Source organism: Centrocercus urophasianus, unplaced genomic scaffold (genome assembly GCF_019232065.1).
Source record: "Centrocercus urophasianus isolate 14NV4802_14NV808 unplaced genomic scaffold, USGS_Curo_1.0 seq_10, whole genome shotgun sequence".
Classification (NCBI taxonomy): Eukaryota; Metazoa; Chordata; class Aves; order Galliformes; family Phasianidae; genus Centrocercus; species Centrocercus urophasianus.
This window is the reverse complement of record NW_024884142.1, coordinates 71,766,478-71,787,534: the sequence shown is the minus strand read 5'-3', so window position 1 is coordinate 71,787,534 and position 21,057 is coordinate 71,766,478. Positions and strand designations below refer to the sequence as shown.

General features: G+C 36.1%; 1 protein-coding gene across 1 annotated transcript in view; it reads right to left on the bottom strand.

The window, feature by feature from the left end:
• Window positions 1-21,057, bottom strand: part of CRIM1 (cysteine rich transmembrane BMP regulator 1) — a 163,551-nt gene that overhangs the window by 76,347 nt on the left and 66,147 nt on the right. Inside the window, exon 3 of the mRNA XM_042817488.1 lies at window positions 4,890-5,132. Coding sequence (XP_042673422.1) covers window positions 4,890-5,132 — 243 coding nt within the window. The remainder of the gene's footprint in view (window positions 1-4,889; window positions 5,133-21,057) is intronic.

The following is a 21,057-nucleotide window of genomic DNA, read 5'->3' as shown; positions in this document are numbered from 1 at the left end:
CCCTCCTCTTTGTAGGCTCCCTTTAGGTACTGAAAGGCTGCAATGAGGTCACCCTGCAGCCTTCTTTTCTCCAGGCTGAACAAACCCAGCTCCCTCAGCCTGTCCTCATAGGGGAGGTGCTCCAGGCCTCTGATCATCTTCGTGGCTCTCCTCTGGACCCTCTCCACCAGCTCCCTGTCTTTTTTGTACTGGGGGCTCCAGACCTGCACACAGTACTCCAGATGGGGCCTCACAATAGCAGAGTAGAGGACAACCACTTCCCCGTCTCTGCTGGCCACCCTTCTTTTGATGGAGCCCATATTTGCACCTATGGTGCAACACTGGCTCAGCACAGGGGAGATTTGGGGGTTTTTGACAGTTTTTTGGTTTGGTTTTCCCAGAAGTAAAAGTTTCCTGAAGTTCTTTTCTAAGAGTACAAAGTCAACTTCTACAACAGCCAAGTAGCATCACACAACACCCTTTGCTTTCAGATCAGGATGCACTTAAACTCCCCCCTCATTAATAGCATAATACAACCTAACTACATTTGGTAATGTTAATTACATTTTCTTTCAAAAGAAGGAGGAAAAACAAAAACCACAAAACCCCTTCACACCTCCTTCATTTCCTACACTTTTCCTGAAAAAAAACCAGGATCCTGAAACACTCATACATTATGTTTATAATTTAATTTGTTTCCGGCTCTCTTTGACAATCCATCATCCCTCTTACACTTCTTCACACTTTAGAATATGCTAAATGTAACAGAAAAGATAACATTCCCAGACTTCCAGACCAGTTCTCTCACTGACTTAATGACTTCATTAACTTTACTGTCACATATACTTCCCAATACAGTCCTGTTGCTTTTACTTATTTTTAATGAGTAGTTCTAATTGCTTTCTTCCTTACCATCATTGCCAACTTATCAGCCATTTCTCCAGCTCTGTTAGAGAAGTATCTGAGACTTTTCCAATTGATTTTCGTAAGTCTTTTTCCAAATTCACCTTCTAAGTTCTTTCAAAATCACGTTCTAAGAAAGCATCTAAAAAAACCCAATTGAGCAACAACCGTGTACTATTTCTGAAAGCAATAAAGAATGAAGTTATGTAACTATACTTTCTACTATCTATAAATCTTGATTTTTCTGACCTTTCTCCTTCGTGCAAGCCTGTAAAAATTCCAGACGCAATTTTCAATGCTGAAGCTGTAGCAGGGTGGAGCACAACTTAGATCCCTATGCATCATCTAACACTACTTATTAAAATTTATTGCTGACTTTCCGTCAAGCCTTGACTACTCAAAATGTTAAATTCTCTGAAGAAAGATGCCAACTGGTAACGTCTGATTTACAATTGCAAGTGTTAAATGAAGATTAGGTACCAGGAAAAAAAAAAGGTCATTTCAGTTGTACTAATTCCCATGCCATGAATTGATGCTAGAGATGATAAGTAATCATTGGTTTCTTCAAAACCTTGATTTGCTCAGCTCAGATCAGAGGAGCTGAGGAGAGGCTTGATGGTGGCTGCAGCTCCTCACAGGGAGCGGAGGGGCAGCGCTGAGCTCTGCTCTGTGTGACAGCGACGGGCCCGAGGGAACGGCATGGAGCTGCGTCAGGGAAAGGGAACATGGGGGTTAGGGAAGGTAGGTTGCTTATGACACCAGATCAGTGTCATCTCAGAAATGAGCATAGGAAGAATATCAAAACAAAAAAAGACTTGCAGGCAATAAGTAACATAGCTGTTACTTATGTTGTTGCACAATTGGTCATACTTATGTCAGTGCAACATTTGGTAAGAATATCTATCTTAAGTTAATCTGGAGGTTAGTAAACAGGTGTTACTAAGATACTACTTCATTTTAATTATATACTAATGCCTCTGATCACTGTAATCATTGTATTGCAGAAAAATTGGCACATTTTGAAACGAAAATTTTCATTTTTATACAAGCATTTAATGTTAAGGCAACCACTTCCTATTTTCCTTTCAGTAACTCAATTACCATAGTATATTTACAAGTGTAACTCTCAGCAGAAGATTCCAAATTCAAATGTCACTGTAAATTGAAAAGCAAAGTCGTATTATTTAAGGAATAGAAGCAAACACAGTTCATGCTTTAATTCCATGAACCCTTTAGATTGATATAAAAGAGCACTGTTACCGTAGGAAGCACACCTTCTAGCTTCTGGCAGGCTCTTTCCACCAGAACCTCCTCACTGGTTGAGAACCTCTAAGGAGGCTGGTTACTGAGACACAATAGTGAAGGAAGAGCAAACACCCTGATAGCAAAAGTTACAGAACTTCAATTTTAAGTCTGTAGAAAAATATGCAGAAATTTTCTCCTTTCCACATGTAAACTTCACAGACTTGCTAACACTATTCAACAGAATAGATAATATCAGTTCCATAAGAAACTCTGCATGAACAGGTTAACCACGTGTTACTACACATTTGGTAGTACATATATATATATACACACACAGAGAATAAATGGTACAAAATAGTATAGGAAAAGATGGAACAGACAAGATGACTTCTAGTGATCTCCTCCAACCAAAATTATTCTAGAATTCTACGATTATGAATACAAAACTTTAATAAACAAGATATTCCAGTGCTTATTCTCACATATAAAAAAACGAAAACTTACTTGAAACCATAGTGATTAATATGACACAAAAGTTTAGATAACATAAACCACGTCATTTTGTTCCGACTTGCAAATTTGAAAAAAAATAAAAAATGAGGAAATATTAAAAAAGGATTTCAGTATTCAGATTTTCTTCACATACCAAGAACAAATTATGTTGCCTGTGAAAGCGCAGTTTATAATCCTTGAAAACAAGGCTCCTCTGAAAACCGAGCAATGGTTCAGATTTGCAAAGATTTGCCACTAAAAAAAAAACAAACTCAAAAAGTCTTCTGTGGTAAGGAATTTGTAGTCTACTAACACTTGCCAACATTATTCCTTCCTTTGTTTTTGGTCTTGTGTTGACTTCCTTTTTTTTGCACAGTCTTCCCACTACTCCAAACAGAACAAACATCTACATCAAGGTTTGAAAAAAAAGAAAAAAAAAGAAAAACAAAAACACACACACACAAAGAAAAATGCAAGTACAGCTGCTGAAGTCTAACTTGACAAAAATTGGGCTATGTAGTTACTAAGAAACCCACCTGTAATAGTACTCCTTTTTTTTCCTAAAACCAAGGCACTGTGAGCAAGTTGTCAGTAGCTTGATCATTTTATCTTTCATTAACCATTTTTCATTAACCATTTTTGCCTGGACACAAAAGACTGCTCACTTCACTGAGCCTCTCACCAACACTTCAGTTCCTGTTGTCCTCAAACCTGCTGGCCTCCCTCCCTGTCCCCCCCAGCTTCACTTTTCCACATATCCAAGCTGATGCAGACTCCTACTACCATTCTCTTTCACTTCTCCTTGATCCCTCAAGGATTGTTGCATTTTCTAGACTCTTACCATACATCATATAAATTACTCAACTCTGGGAGATAATGAAAATATTTTCTTTGATAAAAAAGGTCTCAGACTCTCTGCTCTCTGTTAGCCCCTCAATTCCTAACCACCATTGCAAAGCTCTATTCTTCCCTTAAATTCTTTTATTCTCCTTCTGAAGTGTCTTCAAAGCCTCTGCTCCCCTACCCTCCTAAATGCATCTCCCTCCAATAAGAAATGAAGAACACTTCAAAAAAAAAAAAACAAACAATATATAGCCACATAAACCCATAACATAAATGAATTACCACATAATCCAACAATTGTAGTTTCTGTAGTCATCCTACAGAAAGATCTTGGGTTCACAGCATTTCACAAACTAAATAAATCTCAAGAGTTCACTCTTAATCCGCATTCTGCATGAAATGCCAGTAGTTATTATTTCACAATTGTACACTAAATACCATTGTATTTAATGCTGACAAAGACTCATCCAAAATAGTACACTGCCTTTGGACATTGCATTTTAAGGAAATGTGGATAAACTCAGGAAAATTTAGAGAGGAACAACACAGCACTAAGTACAAGGAAACTATACCTTAATAAATGTCTACTTGCTAATCCTAGATGAAAGAAAGTTGAGGTTGACAAAATGTTCTAGAGCATGTATTATTATAAGCTTTGTTTTCTACCTGTTCAAGACAGAGAATTTACTTAAATTTCTACATAGGAAGATTTGCACTGGTCATTAGGAAAAACACAACAGAGGCATGGGAGACAAAGAGCACACAGCATTTTGTGGAGTATTTGAGAAAATGCATAACTTAGCATACTCAAACCTCTTTACATATGATATTTTGGATGTTACTATTTTATATGCCTGCTTTCATTCCTTTATTTTTATTACTTATCTTTAACAAAGTCTGGATATAAACAAATCACAAGAAAAGGGTTGTTTGTGCTCCCATGCGATGGAAAATTGATAGACACTGCAAATGCTACAAAGCCTTTGATTATGTTCTTTTGCAGACCTCTTGCTCCATATTTTTAAGGGTCATCAACTTGTAACCTACATAAAATTTAAGCACTGAATTAAGATTTGTTTTATGCACAAAATATTCCCATGGTGAAAAAACACCTTTGTAGAAATAAAATTGTAACAAAATATGTCACTCTCACTTATATTGTGTGTTGAAACACAGTATTCTCACTAAAGATTGCTTTTCCCTGGTTTCTCAGTTTAAATAAAATGTTTCAAGATAAAGATAAAGAAAATTTTATTATTATTATTTTTAAGAGGATGTTGGCCGCAAATATCATCTAAATTTTGAAGATAATTCAGATACTACATAGGTTTCATCAGATTCAATTATATAAATAGTACTTGTTAGATAGATTAAACTGAAAATTGGGAAAAAGAAAAAAAAAAAAAAAAAAAGGTGCGCACTTTTACCTGGTTTACATTCATAGAGATCACAGCATTCCCCTGGCTTTCCTGATGCCTTAGAAACCAATATATTCAAATAGCCAGGCTGGCAAACCTTCCTCAAGCAGCCTGCAGGATTACACACACAACGGCTTGGGAGAGGACAGCATTCCCCGGGAGGAGCATAACCTTCAATCAAGATGGAATCTTCCGGACAGCGAGGAGAAAACTGGACCTCACAGCGGGCCTTGGAGCAATCAGGTTTCTCTTCTGAAAAGGAGAGAAAAATCAGCATGCCATATATGTCAGTAAACACTACTCTGAAGATGTAAAGATGAGCTCAGATAAAGCTCCCTCTATCCTCACTCCCCCAAGACAGTAGAAAGAAAGACAATTGATGAGCAAAAATTATGGAATATGCTTAAGAACATCTTGGTATTTGCAAGATGGCAAATATGTTATAAAATATCATTCTAATATACATATATAATTCATGCCATCTGTGTGATTGCTGAACTCATTCCTCAGAAACAAAAGCGAAACCACACATTCGGCCATGACATTAGGAACCAACTTGTCAAACAATGCACAGCCCTAGTGCTCGTATCTACACCTTTAGTACTATAAGACTGTGCATTATGAGTAATTGGTGTTAGTTGATCTAAAGTGAGATTCCACACGCTCAAAAAGCTGTCTCAAAAAGTAGATTTTCCCTGTATATGTTCTCAGTGCTTATATTCAAAGTGTTATTCCCATGACTTCAGTGGCTTGAAAATCAGAAGAGAAAAAGTTTGACTACCAAGGAAAAATGAGGCACTGGCTGCTGACACACAACAATAAAAGAAGGGATATTGAAGAACAAGTTCAACACGTTGGTTGTAAATAGTGACAAACTGGACAACACCAACATAGACAAAGCAACAATGAAGACAGAGGGTTCTTGGAAAAGTAGGTAAGTCTTCCAAAACTTGAAGTCAAGATTCTTCATAATCAAAACCAAAATCTCAGTTCCAACAGAAAAATTGTGTTGTGCCCTCCAATTTCCTAAACTACACTAGAAAAAAACAGATCACTCCCGTGACTGATTTACTCCGTAATTCACAGTAAAAAACTTTCTCATATCCAAGAGGATCCCACTTTGCTTAGCACACCTGAGTACTGTTAGTAGTAAGTGAATACCACACACTCAAAAAGACAGCATTTTTAGCTCGAGATAGTGACAATCAATACAAAATAAGAACTTAAATGTGACACTAGATAGTGCCATAATTCTTTTCTTAAAAAATAAAAAAAATAAAAAAATTCCACATTATTTCCATCTATCTTAACAAGTAGCCTCCTCTAGGGACAACTTTTAGTTAACTGCATATACATAAGTTTGCATAGATAGATAGATAGATAGATAGATAGATATAGAAGTAGACAATATATATTTCTAATCGTAGAATCACAGAACAGTTTGGGTTGGAAGGGACCTTAAAGCCCACCCAGTCCCTACCTCCTGCCTTGGGGGAAACCAACTCAGGCTGCCCAGGGCCCCATCCAACCCAGCCTTGAGGGATTGGGCACCCACAGCTTCTCTGAGTAGCCTGTGCCTGTGTCTCACCACTTTATGAGTGAAGAATTTCTTCCTAACATCTAACCTAAATCTCCCCTCTTTCAGTTTAAAACCATTCCTCAATACAGTATGTATATACATGATTCATATACATAAACATAATTTATGTACATATAATTTATATTAAATTTGTATATCTATGAAAAACACACACACACACACACACACACATACATATATAAAGAGTTTGGATGAAAAACATATATGCATATGTATTGATATGTACTTATATATCTCCAGACTCTTTTTCTGTTACCAACTTAAGACAGTACTGAAAAATGCAAGTTTTGTCAAACAATTGGGAATTAGAACTCTAGATGCATTTATTCTGAGCACCAATGCAAAGCCTACTGTTGGAGTTGCTAAGTTCATCTAGGAAAAACGTGGAAAAAAAAAAAAAAGGATATTTCAATACTAGGCATGTGAGAAGTACTGCTGGCAGTGGAAAGAAGAGAAAAATGTAAAAACACAAAAAAAAGAACTATGATAGGTATATATGAAATGCTCACTGCTTCACAGTCATTATTAAGTTCAGAAGTATTTTTCCTGTTATTGTTCTTCATGTAGATAACTATAACACAATACGATGGGACTCTTCAAACTGCTACTATTCAATATGACTTGAACGATTTTTAAGAGGAAATGGATTACAAACAAACAACCATCTTTCAAATACCTGTTTGTGTTTTAATACCATGTAACTTAGAAATCAATTTAAGATTCTGTTTTTAATCTAGTGTCACTTTTGTTCATCATTCCCCTCCACGCCCCGAAAAAACAACCCCAAATCCCTCCCTACTGCTACTCATAAATATCCTGCCTCCAAATCATATTCTCAACTTATGCGCATGGTAAAAGATAACCACTCCAGTATACAAACAAAACAGTAAAAGGAATATCAAGTAGAATCACCCATTCCATATTAGGCAACGGACAACTTTCACTGAGGTTCTCCAACTTCAGGCACATTTAAGTCTAGGGTAACAAGAGCCCCTTTCTGCAGACCAGGGCGTGATTCAGCCATTCATTTGAATGTGTTTTATGTTTCTAGGAAGGAGCAAGCAACCAAAACAATATTCAGTTGGCAATACTTAAACTATTCTCTTGTAGAATCTCTACTTCACACTTCCGGAAAGAATCTTACCTAAAACGTGAAACCACACAATTCACACATTAGCATTTCTATATTTTAGTCAAAACTTGGTAATGGACTAGCACCTCACTTGTGTTGTGTTGTCTGAGCCTGGCACTCATGGCATTATTAAAAGGTCAGAGCTCTGTTTTTTGCTGCATTTCAGAAAAAGCTTTTGAGGGATCCTCATTTTAATATAAAGCTTTAATAGAAAGCATTACTCTCATTGAAATCATTTGAAATCAATTGATATCATTGAAAAAAGGTTCAAGTTTTCCTTTTTGTTATCTCAGAAACTCACAAACTTGCAAATACATGCAGCTTTATTTACTGGGAATAAGTTTTCTATATGATATATATTTCTAAAACTAATTGTCCTTAATTAACTTACTAGCTTAACTTTTCATTTATTGATCTAAGGTGGTGTCAAAGTAATATTTGTCTTCTATTTTGTGAACAAATTAAAATACAGCCACAAATGTCACTGCCTTAACAGGATTCCTAATTTAATCTCATTACATATGGATGCTTAACATTTCATCAAACAAGAGGAATTGCTTGTTTAAAAATTATTCTCCTTTACTAACAAACACTTCCAGCTCTTACAAAGGAAGTATATAAGAAACTGTTGTCAGAGCAGAAAAAAAAAAGAAAATTACCTCAAAAAGTTGAAAATGTCATTTCACAGAAAACAACTGTGAAGTACTTCACCAGAAATATTTTTTGCTACATTATCCTTTTTCTAGACAATAGGAACTACTGAAAAGTGGCTTCTTATCAGACCACAACAGAAACCTTCTCTGTGAAACACAGCAAAGCACTGGTCTATCTCTGAGAAGTTGTCCATTACACAAGTCAGGATCTTCCTGACCAACATCTTCAAAGTCAAACAAGGTATCAGTTTTAAGGCTCTGTTTTCTTACTGATTTAACCTGTTTTTGTAATAAATAGAACGTATGTAACTGTTACAAATCTTCCCATCCCTTTCTGTGCTCACGCACAGGAGAATTTCATTTTTCAAAGTAGTCAGTTGAACCTAAAAAGTTCTGATTTTCAATAAAAGGGACAATTACATATATGACTATGAAAAAAATCAGCAGACATGCATCATATTCTTCTAATTGATAATGTAGGCTCTCTCACAAGATCTATTTCATATAACCATAATTACATTTAGAAAGAAAACTTAATGCAGATGTCTCATTTATAATTTAGAGTTTATACTTGAGACACTCTAACACTAATTAAAATAAATTCTTATTAAACATTGTTCAACCTCCACCCCTGAAGCAACTGGTAGGTATCCTTTAATAAGATGACTGCTTTAGTAAGAGCTCATAGAACTCACAAATTGATTTAATGAAATGAAGCTCTATATGCTGTTTGCTCTTCACAGACTTGAACAGCTAATGGAAAAAGCACACACAGCTTAATCACATTTCAGTCTCTCCTTTAAAAAAAAAAAAAGGAAAGCATTAAAAAGGAGAGCAATTAGTTACTTGTCAAGGATGCATCCGTCAAACTTCTCATTTATAAATTATATCAGAACAGATAACCTACAACCCAATTTAAAAAAATAAATCTGTTCTCTGAGAATGTTGTTTTACATTCAAGAAAATAGCATTTCTATACAAAGAAAAGACACTATCAGCTTGCTGATGAGCCCTCTCTGTGGGATACGTTCTCTTTATAGTCTTTCATCAAACACCACTGGAGCTAGAAGCATTCTGTAACACCGCAATCTCGCCAGTCTGAGCCAACAAAGAATCTCTACAGAGATAAAGGAAGAGTCTGGATCAATCAAGCTCAAAGTTACACAAACTATCTATTCAGAGGTAGTCAATCTTCTCAAGAAATTTGGAAATATATCTGGAAAGATAACATTTTTAAGAAAATGAACGCAATCAGAAGAGCTGACATTTTGATGAATTCAAAGTGAGAATTCTATCCTTGCAAACAAGCAAACAAACAAACAAACAACACCTAAAAAGGCAGCCTTACTGACCATTTAATAAAATAATCACTAAAGTTAGCAATGCCAGTGCTATTTTTTTTGTATAAATTATTTCATATTTCAAGACAAACTTCACTTTCTGTGGGTCTGAAGACTCAGGTTTACTTGCTATAAGTTAGCAATTCATCTGCAAAAAGAACCTGCTGTTACTAACTATATGACAAAGGAAAATCTACAAACATCAATAATAATTGAACCATCAAAGAAACAACATGCTGTGTGCCTTAATATTAACAGAGGGATCATACATTCAAAATGTCAGAATTTCTCAGCAATGGTTTTCATTTTTATCCAACTTTCATTTCAAAAACACACAGAAGCAGCATCTTAGAAATCAAAGCACAGAAACATTCAAGATAACCCCTCAGTGCAACCATAGCATATTTGTAAAGTGCATGAGAGCAAGGAGAGCAACCTTCAAAAAATAGAATAAAAAGAACAAATCAAGATGTAGCTTTTTATTTGTTTATTTGTTTTTCACCTTTAACTTTATGAAGAGTCAGTTCGAAAGCAACAGCTGTAAAGGTGGAAGCAGGAAACCACCTTTTCCAGCTTCTTCATTTGCTTACATATTTTTAATGTCGTTTCCCATGACCTCATTAAGTTATCACGGGGAAGTGCAAATATAATGGCAACTTACTGAAGCTTTTATTTTAAATCAGCGCTTTCTAGGGCAGAAGGTAATTTCTTTACCTTCCTGAAAGAAATATACAACATGGGGCATTTACACTGGTCACTAGCTAGCAGTGTTTTATTAATACCGCCACTGAATATAGGAAGCCTAGATCTCAGGAATTTTGATTGTTTGTTTTCTTAAGTATAGCAGTTGAAACAACTCCCACTGAACAAACACATATTACATACACAAGCCCCCAGACAACTCATCTTGGCCAGCACCAAAGTGTGGAAATCAAAATGGTTCCTGAAGAATTAAAAACATAGCTTTCGCAGATTTCACTTCTGTATCAAATTCTTTTCCTTCATTACATTTGCATGCTCTACTTTGACACGCAGAGGAAATACATGCCAAGTTTAGTTAATGAGAAAAGCAGAGCAGTGAAAGCATTGGTTAGCACAGTGAAAGGTACAGCGCGGTGTGGGAGAAAGTGAGAAGAAAAGCCACTGACAGGGCAGAAGGCTATTCTCTTCATTCTTCAGGTGAAGTGAAACAGATCTGTGCTTTTCTGGAAACCTTTGGAGGGAGTGATTTTTATCATATTGTCAAAAATTCATGTGACCACAGATGCCTACCCTCAGTCACCATAGAAACAAGGACAGAGTGTTTTAATAGGAGTAGAAGGTTAAAGAAAGCTGTAGGAGATTCAGGTCCTAATGCTTCTATGGAGACACTTAACCTGTTCTACAGCTGCCCTTTTAAAAACTGGTATTTCATACGTACACATCTCTGTACATGTAGATGCACTTAGATATAGAGAGAATAAAGCTTATTTTTTTCTGTTCATCCCTAAGATACACAAAGAATAAGACTAGTTTTGAAATAGCTGGCTTCATATTTGAGAATTTCATTTTTTAAAGAAGTTCAAGCCAGACTGTGGCTCGTTACAACGAATGCCGTATGACTAAGCAAAGTGATCAAATTGTGTCAGTGTACATGATTTGAATACACACGATGTCCAGTTTTGTCTCTTTATCTGTAAACTGATTTTGTGAAATATAGGCTAAAATACAGCCACTTTTACTGTACATTCTTACAGCTTGCACTGAAATACACTGCAAAGAATAGGCACACTGTACAGCTATATAGTGGCAGGAAGGAAATATTAAAAGGATTAGAGATAAACAAGAAAAATGATTACCCAGCTGAAGCAGTCAGACAGACAGGGATCGATATCGGAATGCAAAATACCCAAAAGGATTTTCAAGAATCAAAAGGACAGTTATAGTAGATTAAAAAATGAGATTACCTTACACACACAATATGCACAGTCCTGTATACGGTTGAACTGCTACAAATAAAAAAAGCAGCTAGAGTCTGAACTTTTACCTAAAACTGAACTTTATTTGAAATCCATTCTGTTTTGTAAATGAGTTTTATTCGCTTTCTAGCATTCTGAGACCCTGGATTTCACATACCACATGATAGAACAACCTGTCGGACCCATATTATACACTAATCTTCTCGTGATTTAACAGCAACAATCTGCATTTAATAGGGGTTTGAAAACTCAGAATAAAAAACACAATCATAGACAATTTTAAGTAAATATGCACAACTCAACATACATATTTGCAACATGCTATTTTCTATGGATTTGCCAAAGATATTTTATTCCAAGGACCAAATAACCACAAACACGAGTTATGCCACTCAAGATAATCAAGTAAGATAATAATCCCATCTGAACAGCAAAGCTATTGAGAATGCTATATTCAACTTCTTCATTTTTTCTATTCCAATACTGGAAAAAAAAAAAAAAAAAAATTGATTACTCAAACACAAACCAGAATGGCAGTCATGCCTTAAACTAAGATGCTGTCTGCCAAGGAAAGGGTTTTACCAGAATCAATGAAGATTTATCAGATGTTCTTGCATCTGAATGCAATTGCAGGTTCAGTGAAAGCAATTTAGTTTGAGGCAGAGATTGCACTTGGTTTCAAATCTCCCAGCTCGAAGTATTCCTCTGTTAGGCTTAGAAACTGTCTTGCTTGGTCCTCCAAGTTAGTCCTCCTGTTACTCCATTTCATTTAAAATGTCTTCTCAATGCATATAAACATTTTTAAATATAAATTAACTTAGCTTGACACCAACAAGGGTCAATACAGATCTACTGTGGGTAATACTAGTTGTTTAACAAAACTGTACAAGCAATACTTAAAGATAAGGAAATGAGCCCAGCGGGCTGCACACCAAGAGGGGAAGTATGCAACTCTGGGGAAATGATTCATGCTACCAGCAACCATGCTACTTGTAATGAAGTCAAAGTGTCTTTGAGCTTCAATATTTAAATACTTTGGGAGGCAGATGGAGAAATGAGTAGATTGATATCTGGAGTCAGATTTACAGCAACGAAGAGCTCGTACAATGATGTGGTTATGTGCCTATGATTGACAGATGCATCAAGATACTCAGCATATGCTGAGCGGCTGAATTACTACTGTTTAAAAAATAAATAAAAGAGAAAGGGAAACGGAAAGGGGAAAAAAGAATATCATCAATATCATCTTGATTGGAATAAAAATTTCTTTATAAAAGAGAGCCTATTATTTTGGATGAATGACACTACTACTGGTCCAGGTATTTAGTTGTGAATCAACTGAAATTTCAAAACGAAGAAAGTATGTAAACAGCAATGAGGTGGTCTCAACTACAGAGCCAATACTTTAAAGAATGCCAAAACATTTTGGAAGTAAATAAAAAATGAAGACACTTAATTTGCTTGCAATCACTATAAAGTGCATATGCTTCAATGACTTGCAAAAATGTACAGTAGGAGTAAGAAGGTCACTAATCAAGCAGTATGTATTTCTTACTGCAGAGTATCAAACCATACGTAGTTCTGTATGGGTACCAAACTGATGACAAAGCAGAAATATTCAGAACAGTTCTATTTAGCACAGCTTAAGAAAAATACAAACAAGTTGACATCTGGAGAAATAATCACAAGAAATGACAGTCAATAAAACTCTAACCATTTCAGTGAATAAGGAGATGGTGGGTATTCCACACCAAAAATTTGTCTCCCAAGATGAAGTCTTCTAAGAAACTAATACATATGACACTTAAGATGTAGGAAGCACAAATAAGCAGTGTAGCAGAATATTCAATTGTAATAGAAGTTAAAGCACTCTGGTTTTTATTCCAGAGGCAGTTTCTCACATTTAATGCAAAAAACATGGAATATTTGAAATATTATAGCCCATGGATGTAGGCATTCTTGAACACAAAGAATACGTGCACAAGGAAAAATAATGTTAAGCACTTAAATGTGACAAAATTGACTTTGCTACTTTCCAAGTTTCACTTGCAATATCTATTTTAAGCACTAACTTCTGTTGTTTGATTTTTTCATACCTATCAATCACATGCACAGAAAAAGAAAAAAACAATATATTGGAAAAATATTTGGAAAACAAACAAACAAAAAAACAGCATCAAAAGAGAAAAAGAAACATACATAATTTTATTTATATTCTAGAATCTATATAGTTTACAGTTGAGGAGACAGTCATCCAACTGTTAACACAAAAGTTTCTGAGAATTGATAAGAAAAATAAACGGGTTACTGAAAATTTGAGAATCATCCTGCTCTTTCTGCTTCCCAAGTACAACAGCATCCAAATCAGAAATATTTACATATTTAGGTTTTTTAAAAAATAAAAATAAAAAGGTCAACTGCACATATATGGATATATTCATAACCAGCCCTCAACCAGAATAAATACTGCAAGAAATCGGAGTGTGAAAAGGCCAAATAAGTTGCTCCATTCCATTCCATTTTGTTGCCATCTGACAGATGACAGCAAAGGGGCAGTCTGAGAAAATGGTGTCTTACATGGAAGTTGCATGAAGCAAAGGGGGGTCACTGAATTTCTCCTTGCAAACAAACAAACAAAACAAAAAAACTGTACCCACAGTCATTCACTGATGTTTGCTGAACATTCATGGAGACGTGGATGTGAGCACAGTGAAGTGGTGGATGGTGTGTTTCAATGGTGGTGACAGCAATATTAAAGACAAGCAGTATTCTATGATCATGCACAGCTGTCACACCACCAAAATGAAGAGTCTCTACCAGCTCATTCACGTGAATCAATGGATTACAAACAGGGAACTGTGTACAGAAATTAATGTTGGCTTTAGTGTGTTAGAAATAATGGCAGCAACACTGGAATACTGCAAAGTTTGCACAAGGTGGATCCCACATATGAACAGAAAGAACTTTGTATGCAAGTTTGTCTAGACTTATTGCACCAATACAAAGCTGAATTTGACTGTTTCCTAGATCACATCATGACTGGAGTTGAAATCTGGTGTCACTACTATGAACCAGAATCAAAACAGCATTTCATGGAGTGGCTGGCCACAAGTGAATTCCCCATCAAAGAAGCAGCCCTCAGATGGTAAAGCAATGTGCAGCCTTGTGGGATAGGGAAGGGTTGATCTCTCTGGATTTCCTTGGTCCTGAACAAACCACCAACTCTGACAACTACATCACAATACTGAGTAAGCTGAAGGTTTGAACTTCCAGTCAGGTCACAGAAAAATACCACCCTTCTCTTGCAACATAATAACACGAGGCTCCATGCCAGTTTGAAGATCATGGAGTACACTGTCAATCTTGGCTGGAATATCCTACCACACTCACTTAACAGTTCAGTTTTGGCACCTCCTGACTTCCATCTGCTTGGGCTGATGAAAGATGAACTGCATGGGCAACTTTTTCCTAGCAACGATGCCATCATGGCAGCTGTGAAACAATGGGTCACATCCACTGATGCAGATTTTTATGAACACAGAATGCATTAGGAGCACAGAATGCAGTCTCTTGTTCACTGCACAGCATCATGGTGGTGGTTACGGTGATGGTCATGGTGCTGGCTATATTTTACAGGTAAGAATCTGATCTATCAAATAATGTTACTGTGTTCTAAAAAATCTGTCATAATTTCCATGGAAATGAACAGGGGGCATTACTTTCAGAGTGACCCACTTAATGTCCATGGTCTTTATTCCTCACATAGTCAACAAAGAGCTGCCCACAAAGGGCTGTTCAGGTACCTACATCAAGTGCTCATTACAGACAGTACAACTGGTACACAACCTTGCGTCCATCATATGTTAAATGATACCAGATATCCCCACCCTGTTGCAGCATCTCCTATTTTGCTTCAAAGCAGCAACATCACACAGAGAGAATGAAACTTCAAAACTACAGAAAAGCACAAAGTTTGAGCTTACACAGCACTGAGCTTCTGTTAGCACTGGCACAAGAATTTTGCTGACTGCAGTAGTCATTAAACTTGGACCCCTCTATTTAAAGCTGGATGAATGCCACCCTCTTTTATTACAAACAAAAGACAGCAAGTCTGGAAAAAAAACAATAATCCTACACCCGAAACATAAAAATAATCTCTCATCTTTAGCACATTGTTGACATAATGAAAGAAGCAATGTTCTTTCATTAGAATCAATTTCTGATCTCAAATTTAACTATACAGTTGAGTCTAAACTACATAGAAAGCTTTCTTCCAAGAGTAGTCTAAAGGAAAATCATTTAGAAGACTGCAAGTATGAGAACAGTTTTTCCCATATGTACCTTTCTATTTATCAGGACCACAAAACTAGGAGAGTATCACAAATAACCTTGCTCAGAGATTTGTTTTCCTACTTCAACCCTGTGTTTTCCTTATTCTGTCCTCTTCATTGTCATTTCCTCTTGGGTTATCCATTTATTGTTTATGTCCCCTTGAAAGCAAACCCCAAAACTATTTACATCAGATATTTTTTAACCCGTTGCTTTACTTACTATATATCTTCCATACTTGGTTTCTGTAACAATCTACCTTAACACAAAATATACAAAGTATATTCTTTCAAACATCAAAGATAAGAATATCTGTGGCATTTTGCATAAGAACTTCTGTGATGCAACTAGAAAAACTGAGAAATTCAGCTGCATAAGAGTTCAACTGACACATTTTCTTTGGGCAGTTTGAGCACTGAATGTATTATTTGCGTAACACTAAAAAGCACATTACACATCTTTATGAAACAAGGTGCATAGTGAGGATGGTTATTGCCAGGAAACCGTAGATATGGTTGCACTTCACAAGTGAAGTGAAACAAGTTAATATGATTTCTAGAAAGACTCTTATGACTGTATTCCTTGCATAGGTTTGAGATTCAGTCATATCTAAAGCCATTCTTAGACTCAGTTCTATGTGATACATGGCTCGAGAGCTGTACACAATCGATGTACATTACTTTTAAACATAAATTTGCAGTGATTATAGTCAAGTCATATCTGAAAGTACCTTGTAAGATACTAAGCTGGGAAAGTAGGATTCTCTGTTGAATTAAAGAATTACTAGCAAACCAGTTAAGTACATGGTATAGTCACAATATGTGATGTTAGTATCTCCAAAACAGGAGAGAGAAACCAATTATGTATTTGCAGAGGCTCCTTACAGAACCTAAAAACCTCCACAAGAAGGAAGATGGCACGTAGAGTTTTGAATGGTATCCATTGAGAGTCCTGAGGAAGGGACCACTCTGTCAGTTCCTATGTCACAACGATAAGATCCTATTTGATAATCATGCTCTGGGAAGCAACACAAGCAGGAAGGCCAGAATGTTAGTTGATAGTTGTTGTGAACAAAATCCTTTTATCACCCAAGCATAGACTAATGGGAAATGGACAACATTAGGTTACTAGCAAACACTAAGAAATTATAACACAAATTATAATACATTCAACTTAGACATTGAGTTTATCACATAACCTGACACAATGTATTTCTTTGAGAAATCCAAAAGGTTAAGAAAATATTCCTTCCTGGAGGCCAAGCTGACAAGCAGTACTGCAGGAGTCAGCAAAGTCTGAGCAGTACTAACCAGGAAAGACTGCTGACATCCAACAAGGCGAGACCAACCAAACGTTTCTTTCCTGAATACCACAGATTCTGATGCAAGTGTTTCAAAGCAGTAACACTCCTTTAATTAACAATATTTGTACTGCTTTTCCCTGCTTGTCTAGAAAGAAACATTAAAGAGAATAAAATCTTGTACTGTTCCATGATGAGGTATCTCACATGTTAAAGATTCCTCCTTCACTGTACACTTCATTTAACAGCAGTCCTCACTGCTTTACAATAAACTAACAGCCACTTAAGTAAAACAGGAAGAATGAAAAATATTTATGTATGCAATTGTTGCTAACTGGCGATACAGATTTAATCATTCCTGTGTAAATTTGATTTCTGCAAAGGAAAACCTAAATGAACAAATAAACTAATTCAAAATGCTATAAGACATAAAAAATAATTAAGAAAGCCAGCACAATTTCAACCCTAACATGTAATTGAAGAGATGGCAGAAAAGCGATTGAGAAGTTTTGGAATAGTGCTCTAATTCCCATTTGAACATCTCTTTTCTGTTAAAGAACTTTTCTTGAACTACGGAAACATCAGTTTAACTCCTACTGAAACCCTTTTACCAACATGTATTTTTCCTTACTCATCTGACAACTATACATCAAGCCTTTTAAAGCCCTGAAGAAATGGAACAAGTGCACAGAATCTAAGACATTTTGTAAAAGCGGTAGCAAACAAACAAACAAAACAAATCCAACAATTTCTTCCCTCTCCCCCACCCCCCCCCCAAAAAAAACCCCACTTTCTAAAATAATGTTTTGTACCTATCATTGAAAATCCTTAGGTTTCAAGAGGCTTATCCATTTCATTTCCTTCTAGACAATCATAGCTAAACAATCTTATTATTCAGAAGCAGATCTTTATTGAAGGAAATACTAGGTGTTAATTGTTAATGAAGTGTGTTTGAAACAAGATTTTTTGTTAGCTTAATTTGAAATGCACACTTTTTTTCCAAGCAAATGAAAAAGTTACGTAACATACCATCTAGGTATTACTGCTGACAATCAAACAATTCTTCTCTAATCTTTCAAATCTATGCAGTGAATGCATTTTCTCAACAAAGAATAAATACTTGCTTTCATAGAATTCCGGATCAAGACTTACAAGGTTCGTCTGAGAACTCTGCAGTATAAGCATGCAGGAAAGAGATGATTAAGTAATGTTGACATTTCAGAAATGCTAAAATAGGATACAAATATTTCAACTTGCACCAGTAAAGCATGTCTCCAGAATCTCACCACTGTAAAGAGAAAGAACGATTGAAGTCTATCAGGAAGGAATTGGTTACTACACTACATTTCTTATACACACATAACCCACTCTCTTTAACGCCTTACATGAACACTTCAAAGGAAGCAAAAGGAAGTAGCTAGTAAGTTTAATGTATGAGAGCTGCTCCAAAAGCAATGTCTCCTATTTGCTCTATAAAATAGTGTTGTTGCGGTCTTTATTTCAATTGTAATTTCCTTAGAAATAGAAGGCATTCCTTTCAGAATGACTTATGTATTGTTCTCATACTTAAAATACAGCTCAGATCCTAACTATTTGTTCTGCTTATCCTACCTAGTGTCCCATGAAATACATTTTTAAATATCAGAATATGCTGCTATTCCCTTATCACACTGTAGATCTCAATATATTATTCTAAAATTCCATTTAAGCACCAACCATTCCAAAAAAAAAAAAAGGTAAGCAAAAGCTGAGATGAATTGAGAACAAAAAGCTGAAACAAAACTAAAATCCACATTATTTTAGTCAATCTCATATTCTAGCCACAACTTTTACCACATTGAAAAACAAGCAAAACTTACATTGCATAGCAAAATGAGCAGTAGGACAAACTTAAATGATGTGTAAATGTGTGGTTTATGAAACACAGGAAGATTCTCTTGGGAAATACATAATTTATCTAGCAAGATTTAAGATCAGATCTTCAGTTAGCATAAATTGTCTTAAATGTCTGCCATAGTAATAAAGGACTTCAAGGTACTTAGATGAACTTACATCATTTCATGTCTCACACATACAATGCGGTAAATAAGAGTATAGGCCACAAAAAATTTGGATCATAAAAATAAGAAAAATAAAGAAATCTCTGGATGCTCCAACTGATAGAAAATTCATGAGATCTGAGACAAAATTTTAGCACTACATTCAACTGGACTGAATTTTTATTTCTAGTTTTGTGAACTCAGACAAGCTCTTTTGTTCCTGTTTCACTTCCCAATCTACCATTCCTTATATAAATACACTGCTACACAAACGAGGAGTGCTGGTTCTACATGTGGTGTCATGCTTTGCACAGTATGATTGGTTTTTTTCAGTCAAAATCCCTACATGCTGCCAAAAAACGAATTTGTCAGGTATGTATCTGAAAACACTAAGTATATGCCAGAAAATCTGAAAAAGACAGCATATTCAGGACAAAGAAGTACAAACCACATTTTTCATTTGAAGACTTAAACAAGGAGTATAATTCCTTGACTAGAACCAACAGAACAGAATGCAACATGAAGTACCATCGAATGAGTTTTCACAAGTCAGTCACTGGCAAGTAGCTACAGTGGATGTTTTCCTGTTGATATCAATGAAAGAAACTTCAATTTGCCAAGTTTTAGGTAGTCAAAGTTGAGATTAAATCCAAGTACGATAAAAAAAATTTTGTTCTGATATTCTAGTGTCCATGCTCAGGACAGTCAGATAGCTTTCTAGAAACATATTATACAGATTGGAATAAAGCAAGAATGGAAGAAAACACATTTTGTTTAATCTTCTTCAAACAAATTTTCAGAAGAAAGAAGCCATATGTGGGAATGTGTAACAATCAAACCACATATTTGGGCTCCAATGCACTGATGTGAAGTCTACACTCTTCTGTGTATTCTCCTGAGATCTTAAATCTTCATTACGAGCTTCCCAATCCATAAATAGGACATTTATATCGAAGTAGCTGGATAGCTGAAAGAAATATCAAGGCCTTCCATCTTGAAACAGATACACAGGTATGTGTAACAATGGCAGAGTGATCAAGGCCACAACATGCATCATGTATACCATCTTGCATAGGCAGTGCCAAGTAAATACAGAACTGAAATGTCTCCCTGCTCTGGCAAAATAAGCAGATTCTTGCCCTTTACAGCGATTGCCCAGCTATTTTGTGGGAACTCATTAATACTGAGAACACACTCTGCAGAAGGCAAATCCTAGCTGATAATGAGCAGTCTACAACCACTCTCAAGAACTGTCAATGTTGTAAGGTAAGTTTGACTCCATCTGCCATTTTTGATGAGACTTTCTCCTCATTTCCCAATTGCAGGTTAATTCCAGTCCAAAGGGACCTCTGTAGGTCACCTGATCCCATCCGCTACTCAGAACAGAACTGCCTTTGGATCAGACTCAGATCCAAGCAATCTGGACAGCTGTCAGAATGGCAACTCCATCTCTCGCTAGGAAGCCCTGTCCTATGGTCTGACCACCTTCACAAAGAAGATCCTCCCATGAAATCTAAATGAAAATTTCCTTGTTATGTCTGATGACCTTAAGCCTTATGTCCCCATATTACACATGCCCCAGCCTTCTACTCAACCATTCTTCTTGTATTTTGGAATCCAAGACAGGGCAGTATGCCACAAATGAAGTTTCACAATACCTCCTTCCCGTCACTGCTGGCTGACTCCTGCTGGTACAGCACACAAGGGCCTACAGCTGACTCATGTTGACTTGCTGTACTACCAGCAATATGTAGGACAAGCAGCTACACTGTAAAAGATATCATGAGAGTAGAAATTTCTAAAGTCAGGAATATCTTGCTCCCACT